We start from the raw sequence: 14,531 nt of genomic DNA, 5'->3' as shown, positions 1-14,531 counted from the left end.
AGTAGTCATTAATACGTGTATTAGGTTATGTTGTCCACATCACAATCCTAAGAGTGCGGCCTTTTTCCGAATATGTGAATGCAAGATGTTTTGTGCACCGAGTTGTCCGGGCTGATTGACCTCTCTAAACCCATGTGGATCATAATACAACTCTTCCTCATCCTCTCCTTACTCCCCCTCCCAACAAAACAATATCTGCAATGAGTCAATTTTGAAGGTTGACTCGATTTTCTTTACATTGACTCCTTTTAATTATGAGATTTTTATGTTGAACTAAATTTTAGATAAGCAACTTGAAAATAGATGAGCTTGAGAATTTAGATAGGGTTAGAAAATAGAGGCACAATACCGAAAAAATATTTTCCAAAAAAAATTCACTTATTTTTAAACCAAACGCCACATTCTAGTATAGTACGACAAAGAAACAAAGACATAAACGAGATAATCATCAACAATGAACATAGTTTAAGGTTAATGAACCGCCGAACCAATTATATGGAAAGCGTCAAATAGCACGTACGTATTTAATCAGAATATTATCATTTCTTTAAGTAAAACGATAATGTTTATTATTCCACGGAATAAATTATTCTGATCAACTACTATGCAATAACGTACTAAATTTTCATCTATTTAGAACCATAAAGATACTATATCTAATTACCAAGCCTATTAATTAATCAATTTCATTGTACGCCATTGTCAAATTTAATATTATTATTTTTGGTTAGTTCCTAAGCAAGAATAACAATGCATGGCCAGTATTAATTTGATATCTTAAACTATATGCTCCTGCAAAATTGACTGACCCCAACAATATAAATAAACAAGAAAAGGGCAAAAATTAAAGGTCGAAAGCGAAACGAAATGACCTAAATACCCCTCCCACGATCTTAGTTTAGTGATTTAGCCAAGGGTGGTTTAGTAATTTGGTTCTTCGATAAAAAATTTGGCATGTATCGAAGGCGCCATATATATATATGAGACTGCAACTCTAAATGAATGAAGAGTCAAGAATGGAGCAGAAGTTGCTTAAAGCTTCACCGTCTTCTTCTTCGCCGATCAGTTTCTGTCGCCGGAGTCTTGCCGGAGCTCTGCCGGAGACTTGTGTGCTTCCTAAGGTTTGCCAGGATTTTGTAATCTGAATATATACACTGATCAAAAATAGAAAAAAAATTCTTGGCCACTTTATATGACACATTTACTATTTGTAGAATTAAAAGAATTTTTAGTCGTGTTTATGCAAATATTTTAAATTGTTAACTACTGTGACTTATAGTAGTATTTTTTCCCGGAGATCCTAAATATATAAATTTTATTTCAGAATGAATGTGGTATGTCTAAAATTTTACATCCAAAATTAGTTAATTTGACTGTCGTACTTGAACTAGAGAGTAGCTTTTTTGGACTTTATTTGGAGAAGTTGGTTATTGTTGTTTGTTATTCCTGATGACACGTTTACTTGTAAATAATATATATAAACTTGGCCGTAGTTTTGATCGAACAAGTTGGTTAGGTTTATGAATTCAATATGTTTGTCACGTTGTATTTGGGTTTATTTCAGTTCAATACTCGATATTGCAGTTTAAAACAAATTATGGTCTCTAAAGTTAAAGCATAAAGGTGTTTTAAATCTCACATTTATTACTAGTTGTTAAATACTGCTAGAAGAAACAAGATAACTTACTCCTATGTTGTGTTTGTTCCTATAAGTCTTGATCGAGTAATTCTTTTGTTTTTTTTTTCGAAAAAATAAAAATTGCGGAGATTTAGAGAGGACTGAACTAATTTGAGTTGGAGATTATTTAATAATATAGCATGTTGTAATTTTCAGAGTTGAGCAGCTTGAAATATTTTGATGGAAGTTTAAGCTCTACTTATAATTTAGAGGTATTTTCTTCAATCTGGAACTAGTATTTGTCTCTCCTTTTAAACCAAAATAAAGCAAGTATAGCTGAGAAGGCCGGCAACTGTAATTGTTACATCTTGTCTTGCATATAGACTATAGAGATGGGATGACCGGGTGGGCGTCTGGACCTACTAATGGCAACTATTTTTGATTTTTTCAGTTTGATCTGAACATAGAATAGAGTTTCAAGTTTACAAGAAGTGTTCTTTTTGGGGTGGGGCGGAGCTAGGGGGCGAAGGAGGTTCGTCCAAATTCCCTTTGCTGGAGGAAAATTACACTGTATATATATACAAGGTCAAAATTATTTTTTATGTAGAGGTTGAATCCCCTTGGTAAAAATTCTGGCTCCGCCACTCGGAAAAGACAGCAGCAAGGTCTAGACTCTAGAGGGTGGAAAAAGCTTCATAATAAGTTGAACGCAAGAAACACAATGGATTAAAATTGGTTTTAAGCTCTAATTCGACGACCGAAATTTCATTTTCTATCACATGTTAAAGTGTTATGTTCCCTTATAAGTTTGTTTCTTTGGTTATTTTCTTTACTGGAGTCACAGGATATCCAATGTCTTCACAATTTCTTTGATATGCAGGACTAGTCAAGAACAAAGAAATGGTGCAGTTCTCTTCTATTTTCACTGGTTTCAGGAAAAGTCTAGCAATCAAAAATGGAAGGAAGAGTGGACATGATTTCGGAAGGGAAGTTGCGAATACACTGGCTAAGGAAGCCAAAAAGAATGAGCTGATGTTAACATCATCTGGCTGTGTAGCAGGTGGCTCTAAGAATTTGGTTTCTTTTTTCTCCAAAGGAGGGAAAAAGGGTATCAATCAGGATAGATTTATTGTATGGGAGGTATGAAAATATCAATCTTTAGCAATATTCATTGTAACTTGTCAATACATAGACGTATCTCAAGTTATTGATATACAAACAAGAATATGATGAGGTTTACTGATAGAACTTATTTAGAAGTGATTTAAAATTAAACGTACCTTTTGGATAAAGACAGAATATTTTGTGAAGAGGTGTTGCCTATTTTTTAGGAAAAGTTATAATCCAATCTTTAAAGATTACATCTATTCTTGAAAAGCTATACTGGTTACTAGTTAAATTTCAATAAACAGTTATCCCTTTTTGCAGAAAATTAGAACTTGAACTCCTTCATTCTTTGGCTCTTTATAATTTCTTCCTTCCATAGAATCGTGTTATACATACTTGGTTCCTACAAAAGCAGTTGAGAGATTTAAGAGTTCTCTGGAACTTCTATTTGAGTGCATATTAGAACATTCCTGAGTGGTTGTAACTGGGGAGTAGGACGTCACTTTGCTATTTGCACTCTGAGCTGCGACGGAAATATTCTCTGAAGTCAGCGCCTTCCATAGCGTGCATCAAGTGATTTTTCACATCCAAAACTCTATTTTATCTTTTATTATTAGTTGTTGTTGAGCTAAAACAATCCAACGGTACTTTTAACATGGTGTGAAATTGTCCGCTTTGGGCCAAGCCCGCACAATTTTCTCCAAAAAAACCTCACACCATTAAGAGATCCCTACAACTTATATGTAGGCTCCTAATCTTTTCAGCTACCAATTAGCAGAAGTTGCGTCTTGTTTATTATTAAGTATTCTTATGAATAATAGTTCCATATCTAATATTTTCCAATATTTATATGATTTAACTTTTAGGATTTTGGATGCCAAGATGACATGATCTTCTGTGGAGTGTTTGATGGGCATGGTCCTTGGGGTCATCTTGTTGCTAAAAGAGTCAGAAAATTGATGCCACCAGCTTTACTTCATAATTGGAAGAAAAGAGTTGTCAACTACATAGATGGTGATGGAATTGGAATAGATAGAAGCTGTTTCCAGTTTGACATTTGGAAGCAGTCTTACTTTGAGGCTTGTTCTACCATCGATCAAGAACTCGAGCAACATGCTGACTCTTTCTACAGCGGTACAACAGCTCTAACGCTCGTTAGACAGGCAAGTAGTTTGCTTCTAAGATAGGTCAAATATATGGTGCTTGTGGCTCGGTGCACTAACCTCCCGCTATGCGCGGGGTCCGAGGAAGGGCTGGACCACAAGGGTCTATTGTATGCACCCTTACCCTATATTTCTGCTAGAGGCTGTTGCACGGCTCGGACTCGTGACTTCCTCATCACGTGGCATCAACTTTACCAGTTATGCCAAGGCTCCCCTATATGGTGCCTGTAGCAGTGGCTAAAATTTACTAAAAATGTTTACTTTATGTATTGACTTGATAATCCCAATCAGTGGTTACATCTCACAATATAAGTTTGAAACTTGCAATTCTTGAAAGTATTCCCTTTTCCTCCAGTAGCCTGATTCTGGTGAAGAAAAATGGATCTTGAAAAGTTAGCTTTACAAATTTGTTAGCTTGTTCTATAATAAGATTTAACTGCCAATACCTTGTCACCTGTCTGAAAACTTCTATATTGGCCTACTTCAGGGTGATCTACTGGTAGTAGCAAACATTGGAGATTCTCGAGCTGTATTGGCAACAACAGATGATGATGGTAGATTGGTACCAGTTCAGCTCACCGTTGACCTCAAACCCAACTTACCTCGTAAGTTCTCGTCCATGTTAACATGTTACTGAGTTTTGATGACCAAATGTAATTTCAGAAATTTTCGAAAGACTAAATATCGTCACATCTTAATGATTACAGGGGAAAGTCAGCGAATAATGCAGTCACGAGGCAGGGTGTTGTCATGCGACGATGAACCAGGGGTGTATAGAGTCTGGATGTCCAACGGCGGAACAATAGAAGGACCTGGATTAGCAATATCAAGAGCCTTTGGTGATTACTACTTAAAGGACTTCGGCCTTATTTCTGAACCTGAATTGACATCCAGAAGCATAACCAACAGAGATCAGTTTGCCATTTTGGCAACAGATGGGGTATGTATTACTCTCCTTATAATGATGCCAATAAACCTGTTCCTTAGTCAGAATTACCACAAAATGACTGATTTAAAGATGAAATAACTAAACTTAACATGTAAATCACACCATGAATTAACTAGATCTTTATCAGGATGTTCAAATTGCATCTTACATGAGATAATTGTAGATCTTTTATCAAATTAAAGTGATGCTCCGAGGTGCTATTTTCCCCCAACCCCGCTCCTGGATTCATGCAAGTTGATTGCCTCTAATCCAGGGCCGTTGGAGCAACACTTAATTATGTATTCCCTCTGTCCCATGCTCTTTCCTTTTTAGTCGATTCCATAAACATGACACATTTCTATTTTTTGGAACTCTTAACTTGAAAGTTCCTTTTTAACTTTAATGACATGCTTTTGTAGCCATAGAAATGTCGGGCATGTTTAAGACCACATGTTCTAAAGGTAAATTTGGTATGTGCCAAGAGTCATTCTTTCTTAAACGCCCAGTCATATAAAATGAACGGAGTATTTATAAGTATTGGGAATTGACAATAACTCATTGTTCATAATATATTGATTAGGTTTGGGATGTCCTCTCAAACAAAGAAGCAGTGGAGATAGTTTCTTCAACACCACAAAGGGAAGAAGCAGCTAAGAGGTTGGTGGAGAGTGCAATTTGTGCATGGAAATGCAAAAGAAGGGGCATTCCCATGGATGATATCTCAGCAATTTGCCTCTACTTTCACAGCATTCCTCCTTCCAAACAAGAAGATTGTTTAAAGTTCGAGAAGAAGCTTACATAAACTACCAGCTGACTTGCAGTCAGGGGCGGAGACTTGCAGTCAGGGGCGGAGACTTGCAGTCAGGGGCGGAGCCCCAGAGCATCAACTATGGGTTCGATGTTGCTTAAACGTTGTATTTGTGTTAGGAAATCCATTAAATATAGGTTCAGGTTGACAAATTCAGAATTCATAAACTTTAAATTCTGGCTCCGCCTCTGCTTGCAGTTGCTGCTGTTGTTCTATTTTCTTTTACCTGTACTGGTTTGTACATAAGTTCATACATACATAGGCTCATGTTTACTATATTTCAATCAGGCATTGAAATGTAGAATCTTGAAAATTAACTTCAAATAAAGTTATGTTCCAGTACTTTTTTCAATCAAAATTCAAAGTTAAAGAATATGTTTATTTATGTTTTCCAGCAGAGTAGAACAACATCTTCTCAATATTTTGTATGCAAACTTTAAAATGAAAAAAGAGAAATCGTGACTAAGATCTTCAGTTCTTTTTGTATTTCAAACCACCGTCAACGTCTACTTTCTTCTTGCTTTTTAACATTTAGGCAGTTTGAAAAGAACCTTTCGGTCCCACTTTCGTCCTTTTTTTTTTTTTTGGTACGGACCTTTACTATACGCATTCCACCTCGATGGTTCGTGTGAAAGTTTTTTTACATCATCAGCATAAATTAACCTGCAACATGTATGATGTAACTATCTGATAATCTTAATTTGATTATTTAGAAAATAAAGCTGATAATCTACAATAATACATTAAAATATATTGATAGTTTCAAAAGCTTTTACACTTCCACTTCCATTATTGTTAAGATTGAAATAATCAGGAGTCATGCGGAAGCTAGTAAATCAAACCTTGAACGATGATAAATCAGACAAAAAAAAGAGAATTACACCAAAAGAGACACAAACATTTAACGTGGTTCGGTCAATTTGACCTACGTCCACGAGCGGAGATGAGCAATCCACTATATAAAAGAGAATACAAAATATCGAGAGAACAACCTCAAGAAGAGGCAAACACAAGTGGCAACACTTGCCCCTCTAAACAAAACTCTCAAACTCCATATGGCGACATTGTGGATACTGTTAAATGAGAAGAGATGATCCTCAATTTAGAGAAGTCTAAAACTTTTTTCCTCCAAGAAAAAGGACTAGCCAAATGTGGGAGATTTATAATTTCCTTCCAAGAAAAGGAAAACTCAATTATGGTAAATATTTCATCAAGAGATAGAAAAATCAAATATGATAAGAAAATCAGGACAAATACCTAATAAGTATAAGTAATCAAATTAGGATAACTATAGACATATGCTTATAACGGTGGGCTATCTTAACTTGATAGCGTATAAAATATATACACCATCAGCGGGTAGAAATAAAATTCCAAAATAAATTCTTTTATAACGCATTCAAAGTGTTTATGTAATTGAGTGTGAATATTTACTTGTTGAAGAGAATATGTTACAGATTGCAACCGGTCCACCTACAACGTTTTTACACAGTCAGTGGAACTAAATTGAGAAATATATATTTTTTACGCGAACTCTATTTTTTATTTTTTTGTATGACTTGCCATTTTGAGACACTTAAAATGCTAAAAGTGATTCGATTCACATATGTTCTTGCAATTAATTCATATTTTTCTTGTAGTAAGCTAGTTTATTTGACAATTATTCAATCGAATTCTAAATCATTTTGTAAACTATGCTCGATTATTCATTAAGAAAAAAGAAAATGGAATATAGGTAGAGGAATTAGAACAGTACAAGGAACACAGAAAGAGTAGATTGTAAAGAGCCAAAACTGATCTGTGATTCTAACAACCTTTATCATTTATAGCTAATCAAAGATACATCTAAATTGGCAATAAGATTCTTTCCCAGAGGACTCAAGCAAATGATGGAAAAATATCTGCCATTGCAAATTCTTGATTTGTACCTAGCAATTAACATTGTAATAAAACTTAATCACACCAATGAATAGAGAAAATGCGTCTCTTATATACAGTTCTATCGCTCAATAATGGTTGAGTAATGTATATTCTCACTTTAATTCATCACTTAACCATAATAAATTAGTGATGTTTTGTGTCAATTATAGGCGTGGAATCTCCGTATCTTGCTAGGTGTTTTTTTTTTTAAAATTGAAATTGAAGAAATTGGCAGTGTGAAAATCAGATTTTATCAACCATTTGCTGGCGAGCATAAGTTTTTGAAGTACCTTTTGAGGTTTGTCTCAATCAGTTTACACAATATGACGATGGATTATGCTTTCAGGAACAAATATAAGCAACTCAATACAAACAGAAAAGACATTTTCTTGGGACTGCTATTATTTTGGAGGGTTTCTTTATTGTAACAAAAGGATTCCTCAAGTGTGGATATCCCTCTTTCACCTCTAAAGTTACTTTCATTTGTTGACCATCAAATATTTAACCCCTCTCGAACATCAAATATTTAATCCCTCTCTGCTGCAATCAATGTCACGCGACACCGCTTTGTCAAATTTCTTTTTAAATAAATATATGTAGATAGTATACAAAATTAAAATATTGGGTATAAATATAAAAAATGACACTACTTATCATTATAGTATTTTATTTATTTTGTTCATTTTCTTCGATTATTGACACCGCTTACCAAAAATTCTGTGTACGCCCTCCCCTCCCCTCCCCTCCCCTCCCCTCCCCTCCCCCACCCAAAAAGAAAACTCTATGTGATGATATACCTTTCTCACACTTTTTAATCCTACTTTCCATGGTCGGCTTTAGATAATCATCCCTACACTTGGAAAAGAAACTGGCAATTGTAGATAGCCATCTATTTAGTGCTTAAAAGCAAAAAATTCCCTTTGGCTCAACAAAACAGTGTAGGGTCCAAAAATAAGGAAAATTCAGGGTGGGGGCTTCTTTTCTTTTTTCCTATTAGCTATAGATGATATTGACTTGTTAAAGTTAACCAAGAAGCAAAAACTCTCCCTTAAAAAGGAGATTCTTTACCTGTCCCACAACTTATTAGCTTTTAAATATTCCATGTCCATGTACCCAATGATGCCATAAATTGATTCCCTCCATTCTCAAACATTTAATCAATCCATACAAGCATCTCTTTTTGTTCCTCTCATCTCTCTCTCCCAAAAAATGGCTCAACAAATGGGGGTAAGTCTTGCTTCTACTTCCATATCAACTTCTCTCTTTGAACAAATCAAGAATCACAATAATGTAAAGCATATTGTTTTCTACTTATGTTTACACTCACATCTTTTCATGCAGAAATCTAGGGTCACAGAGATACAGGTGAGAATGGACTGTAATGGATGTGTGCAAAAGATCAAGAAAGCTCTACATGGCATCCATGGTGAGTAAGTGATGCTTTAAGTACTAATTCTTTCTTTTTAAGTGCTAATTCTATCTTCATCTCTCCTATAAGATGTTATAATATTCTCTGTGTGTCTGGTGTTTCTACAGGTATTTATGATCTTTATATAGATTTTCCTCAGCAAAAGATTACTATAGTAGGATCAGCAGATCCTGAAAAAATAGTAAAAGCACTAAAGAAGACAAGAAAGAGTGCTATTGTTTGTTCCCACATAGAACAAGCAGAACCTCCGACAGAGCCAGAGGAACCTGCACCAGCTGAGAATGAAGCACCACCCCCCGAGTCTAGCAATCCTCCAACAGAAGCTCCACCAGCTGAAGAACCACCGAAAGAACCGCCGAAAGATCCACCGACACAAGAAAATCAACAAGCAGAGGAGAAACAAACACATGATGAAGGTGCTGATAATACCAAAAGGCAACCAGACCAACCCTCTAAACCTAGAGACGTCGAAGAAGTTCATGTAATATACCACTATCCACCAGACTACGGTTACAGACACAACTTTAGCCAGGGTATGAGCAGTCACGAGCCACCCCGGGATCATGGATACAGATACAACTATGGGCAGACCATGATCCATGAGCCACCCCGGGACCCTCGTTACAACAGATACAACTACGGCCCGAGTATGAGCCAAGAGCCACCCAGGGACCATGGTTACAACAGATACAACTATGGTCAGAGTATGAGCTATGAGCCACTTAACTACGGCCGGAGTATGATCCATGAACCTCCTCCGGGAAACACTGGCTACAGAAATAATCATGTTCGTCCTACTGGTCCAGAATTTAGACCTGAGGCGCCGCCACCAGGTCAACCACCAGTTTATGTGACTCACAGCTACAATAGCTACCAACCATCACCTTATGTGACTGGATATGAGTACATCAGGTCACCACCAAGATACACACAATATACTAGGCCAGAGCATTACTCTGAGGACTATCACTATGGAAACGATGGCAATGGAACAATCGGCTCAGTTTTCAGTGATGAAAATCCAAATGCATGCACTATTGCTTAAGGAGGATGAGCAAAATGGTTTGCAAGGGAAGCAAGTGATTTTATTTTTTGTTTCACCTGTAAGAGAGAAAGATGCCTAACAAATTCCAGATGATTCGTAAAGTAACTCTCAACAAACAAAAATAAAGCAAACATGTGCAAATGTTGAGAGTAATGAGATTCTTGACTTCAAAAGCAAAAAGGGAATATATCCTCCACTCCATCTCTACAAGGCTAATTCAGACCACCTGGCATTCATTTCCTGAAGAAGAATACTAATAAATTTCCTTTATTCTTGGAATTTATTCCTCAGCTTTACATTTAAAAATTTAGCCATGCTTGAAAGCTTCATTCTTTTCTGCCAAAATAGAGAAAGTTGAACTTGACTATGAGATGGAGAAATAAAGGAATTTGGTGATCTCTTTTTTAATCTGTGCAAGAAAAAGTTTTTTAAATTAATTCCATTTGAATGGCTCAACCTATTATCGGCTTTGCAAAATCTGAGCAATTACATTTCCTGCTGAACATATATCTTTAGGCAGGAAAATGCAGATACCAATTGGCGGATATCAATTCTCAGAAAAAGGATAAGCTGATCACCCAAAACATCTAAAGCTTACCCATGCCGATCCGCAATTATAGCCAGATGCAAGAAAAAATGTACTAGTCGCTAATTCTAATAGAAATAAAGTAGCTAGAATCCCTCACAAAATTGTAATCCAGGCTGTTAATCACAAGATATCTCAAATTAACGAACATTCAAGTAACGCATAAATGTGACAACACTGCTTGCACCAATGATGACTACATAGATTCAATCGCACCTGGTAACACTCTTTTGAGTGCATATTGATTGAGTTGCCCTAGCGAATGGACTCAGTAGAGACACAACCCCCGTACTACATTATGAGCAGAGGAATTCCTTTATGTTAGGTGGATCAAATTCAAAATGAAAGAGAATATTGATGAAATTATAGATTCTTCGAAAACCGATCAAAATCTTACATGTCAAGATTCAAACATTACACAACATAATTTGGATAATGACTCATTTTGTTCAATTTCAACCTTAAGTTTTACAGAAAAAGGATGAAAATTGGTATCTCTTACATTGTTGTTTCGAGCAATAGGGAAATTGTTTTACAGAAATTTTTTCCAACCAAGATCAGAAAGTTACCGACAAATGTATTACTATATGAGACCTTTTTCCTTTGGATAACTTTTTGCGCTTTGTCTTTCCTTTTTGTTGATAAGATATCGTTTCAACTAGAGCAAACCAAGAATAAGAGATCACAAGCATAAGTAGCCGAGTGCAGTCAATTTCTGGTTTAGATCAACCTGATACGACGTATAACAGGCAAGTGAAGGAGAAGCATCCTCAACCTGTTTGCCACAAAGAACTTGACTTCAAAATACCAACAAAATGTAATATGCAATTACTGAATGTACATAAGTCTTGCTATATGCACATGGAGACGACATTAGTACATTGAAAATGACTAGTAAAAACAGGGAAAACCATACTTGATCATTGCGCTCCATACAGTCAGCATGAGGTAGATTAGTTGTTCCTTAGTTGTTCCTGACATCTGCACATGGACTACAATGGTGTTTTCATCATGTCTATCACAGGGTAACAGTGGGATCAGATACATTTCTGATCACACAAAATGATCAAGAAGGAAACTAAAACTTCATGGAAGATACAAGAAGACATCAAAGCCCAAATGAGCATGCAAGCAAATATGGTTCAAAGATGTCTTAATATGCAATGCCTTGTTCTATATTTGTCAAAAGAAACAGAATTTAATAGCACTTGAGAAAAATGTATAGAGAACTCTAACTAGTTATTAGTTACACGGCGGTCTTCATCTGAGCTTTTAAGCCTTCGTTGTTATTGCATCCTTGGATCCTTTCGGGAAAATGGACCAAACTAGGCTTTCAATGTAGACGCTTGCCTCAAATGATGTATCACAGTTGGTAACCTCTAGATATCTCAATGACTCATCCTTTGGATTGTAAACCATGAAAGTTGATACAAACTGAAACAAAAATTCACCTTTGTTTGACATACAAAAAGGAGGATAAAAGAGAAAACGCACAAGATCAGTAGGATGATTGATGTTAAACATCTTTGTCCAAGATTCTTTAACCCCATACTTCTTCATAATCCACAAATCTATGTGAGTTGTCATTCCCTGATAATAACAATACAAAGAAAGATCACCTCCCAAAACTCCCAGCGACAGCCTAAAATTAAGGTTTCCTTCTCCATAGCAGGGTTGCTCAACTTTTCCCCATTTCCCATCAGCCAAATCAATACAAATGATGTCCCAGCCATGAGCAGTCGTAGTAATCCAATGAAGCTTGCCATTCACAAACTTACCACACTTACTGGGTAGCACCCGAATCCTAGAAACATGGATACTTGTCCAAGAATCACTATTTAGACTATATATATTGACCTCAGTACAATATAAACTATCAACAAACAAAGTACGGAAAATTGTAGAAACATATGCAGTAACATAGCAAGAAGAAGAAAGTTGTTAGTTAGATAGTTAGTGTACAGCTGTCATAGTGGTTAGAAATAGAGTAGGGACCACTAGCTTGTTAGTGGAGGTTAATTATGTATATGTATATAAAGACACAATGTACTGTTACATTGAGAAATACAGAAACAATTTCCCTCACTTTCTTCTTCTTCTTCCTCAGCTCATTCCCTGCTCATGTTTCCTCCATGGCTAGGGTTCTTCATCTCACGCATGCACTGAGTTCTAACATGATATCAGAGCAAGAGCTCTGAATTACAGCTCGCAAATCGATCCAGTTTGTAGTTCTCGTACTCTTTGAAGTCTCTTCTTCGTCTCCCAAATCTGAAGCTTTAAGTTGTCGTCAACAATGCCGAATAACAACTCTGAGCAGGAAACACCTGCAATTGTAACTGAAACCTCGCAAATCTCGTCGGAGGATGAATTTGAAGAAGAAATCTCAGTTCCAATCACTCATCCGTTGTATCTGGCATCCACTGATACAAGTGGAATTTCTCTGATCTCCTTTCAGCTAACAGGGACAGACAACTTCTCGCTGTGGTATCGATCTATGAAAATTGCTCTCCTAGGTCGAAATAAGCTCGGAATGGTTGACGGAAGGTGGAAGAAGGAAAAATTTCGAGAAAAATACTGGTACCAGTGGGAGAGATGCAATGCAATTGTCTTATCGTGGCTGATGAATGTTGTAGCACCGACCTTGATCAGTGGAATCGCTTATGCAACCAATGCACACACCGTGTGGATGGATCTGCAAGAGCGTTTTGACAAGGTGAATGACACTAGATGCTATAACCTACACAAGGAAATTGTAACCCTAACTCAAGACACCTCATCTATATCTGTGTACTATTCTAAACTCAAGAATCTATGGGACGAAACTGAAGATCAAGTTCCTTATCTTGGTTATGACTGCCCTAAAACTAAGAAATTTATTGAACACTTGCACAAACAGAAGCTATATCGGTTCTTTATGGGATTGAATGACTCATACTCACAAGCTCGTAGTCAGATTCTTATGATGAAACCTGTTCCCTCTGTGAATCAAGCTTATTTTATGTTAATGAGTGAGGAAAGTCAAAGAAATGTAGCAGGATCAGCAGGTATTTTAGGTGCTGGACCTAATGCCACCAGTGGTCACTATGAATCTACAGCACTATACAGCTCCAAGTTTGATAATAGACCAAAACACAGAAAGAATTTCAATCTATACTGTGACTTCTGTAAACTAAAAGGTCATAGCAAGGAGAATTGCTACAAAATAGTTGGTTATCCAGCTGACTACAAGTTTAAGAAGAAAGGGGGAGCTGGTGCTTATAATGCAGTAGCTGAGTATGGTTCAACATCTAGTAACTACTGTGCACCACCTAAACTAAGTCCTTACACAGCCTAGTGGACAACCAAGCCCAGGCTTTTAGATGACTACTATGCAGCCAAGATCTGTTCGACCTTTGCAACACAACAGTCACACTGCCAATATGGAATTACAACCACAACATGGAGGAGGTGGTGCCTTTCCTTTTACCAAGGAACAGTATGACCAGATTATGCAAATTTTGAACAGTAATACAGTCAGCCCTACCTCAGCAAACAACAACGGTCCTAGACCTACATCTCAGGCTCATGCAGCAGGTACTAGTGTTGCTTTACTAGCTTCCAATAGTCCACAAGAATGGATCATTGATACAGGGGCAACTAATCACATGGTGTCTAATCTCAATCTATTAGATAAGACAACTGTAATTGCTCCTATTCCTAGAAAGGTTCTCTTGCCAAATGGAGATGTCACATAAGTAACTCATGTTGGAGATAGTCAAATATCAAACAACAACACACTAAAAGAAGTACTTTATGTACCAAAGTTCAAGTATAACCTGTTGTCAATATCAAAAATGACAAGGGACCTAAGGTGTTTTGCCTCTTTCTATCCTGATTTTTGTGTGTTTCAGGAGCTCTTCAATGGCAAAGTGAAGGAGATTGGTAGAG

General features: G+C 36.6%; 3 protein-coding genes across 5 annotated transcripts; all 3 read left to right on the top strand.

Moving 5' to 3' along the window:
- The first annotated feature begins 1,002 nt into the window (after positions 1-1,002).
- On the top strand, positions 1,003-5,966 carry LOC104227994 (probable protein phosphatase 2C 34). 2 transcript variants are annotated; one of them, XM_009780377.2, is made up of 7 exons: positions 1,005-1,121; positions 1,835-1,890; positions 2,499-2,758; positions 3,592-3,888; positions 4,376-4,493; positions 4,596-4,828; positions 5,397-5,966. In XM_009780377.2, the coding sequence occupies exons 3-7, from the start codon at positions 2,519-2,521 to the stop codon at positions 5,616-5,618; spliced, it is 1,110 nt and encodes a 369-aa protein (XP_009778679.2). In that variant the 5' UTR covers positions 1,005-1,121; positions 1,835-1,890; positions 2,499-2,518; the 3' UTR covers positions 5,619-5,966. The 2 variants fall into 2 exon arrangements, with proteins under 2 accessions (XP_009778680.2, XP_009778679.2); XM_009780378.2 differs by lacking the exon at positions 1,835-1,890 and having other exon boundaries at positions 1,003-1,121.
- A 2,719-nt stretch (positions 5,967-8,685) lies between these two features.
- On the top strand, positions 8,686-10,426 carry LOC104227995 (heavy metal-associated isoprenylated plant protein 35-like). Of its 2 annotated transcripts, none has more exons than XM_009780379.2 (3): positions 8,686-8,771; positions 8,886-8,970; positions 9,081-10,426. In XM_009780379.2, exons 1-3 carry the CDS (start codon positions 8,754-8,756, stop codon positions 10,016-10,018), a joined length of 1,041 nt encoding a protein of 346 aa, XP_009778681.1. In that variant the 5' UTR covers positions 8,686-8,753; the 3' UTR covers positions 10,019-10,426. The 2 variants fall into 2 exon arrangements, with proteins under 2 accessions (XP_009778681.1, XP_009778682.1); XM_009780380.2 differs by having other exon boundaries at positions 8,727-8,771; positions 8,886-8,974; positions 9,081-10,211.
- A 2,471-nt stretch (positions 10,427-12,897) lies between these two features.
- On the top strand, positions 12,898-13,938 carry LOC138869304 (uncharacterized). Its single transcript, XM_070146913.1, has one exon. The coding sequence runs from the start codon at positions 12,898-12,900 to the stop codon at positions 13,936-13,938; it is 1,041 nt and encodes a 346-aa protein (XP_070003014.1).
- Positions 13,939-14,531: the final 593 nt, after the last annotated feature.

The sequence above is a fragment of the Nicotiana sylvestris genome, chromosome 1 (assembly GCF_000393655.2).
Source record: "Nicotiana sylvestris chromosome 1, ASM39365v2, whole genome shotgun sequence".
NCBI lineage: Eukaryota > Viridiplantae > Streptophyta > Magnoliopsida > Solanales > Solanaceae > Nicotiana > Nicotiana sylvestris.
The sequence above is the reverse complement of the archived record's forward strand: the minus strand, read 5'-3'. Positions and strand labels throughout refer to the sequence as shown.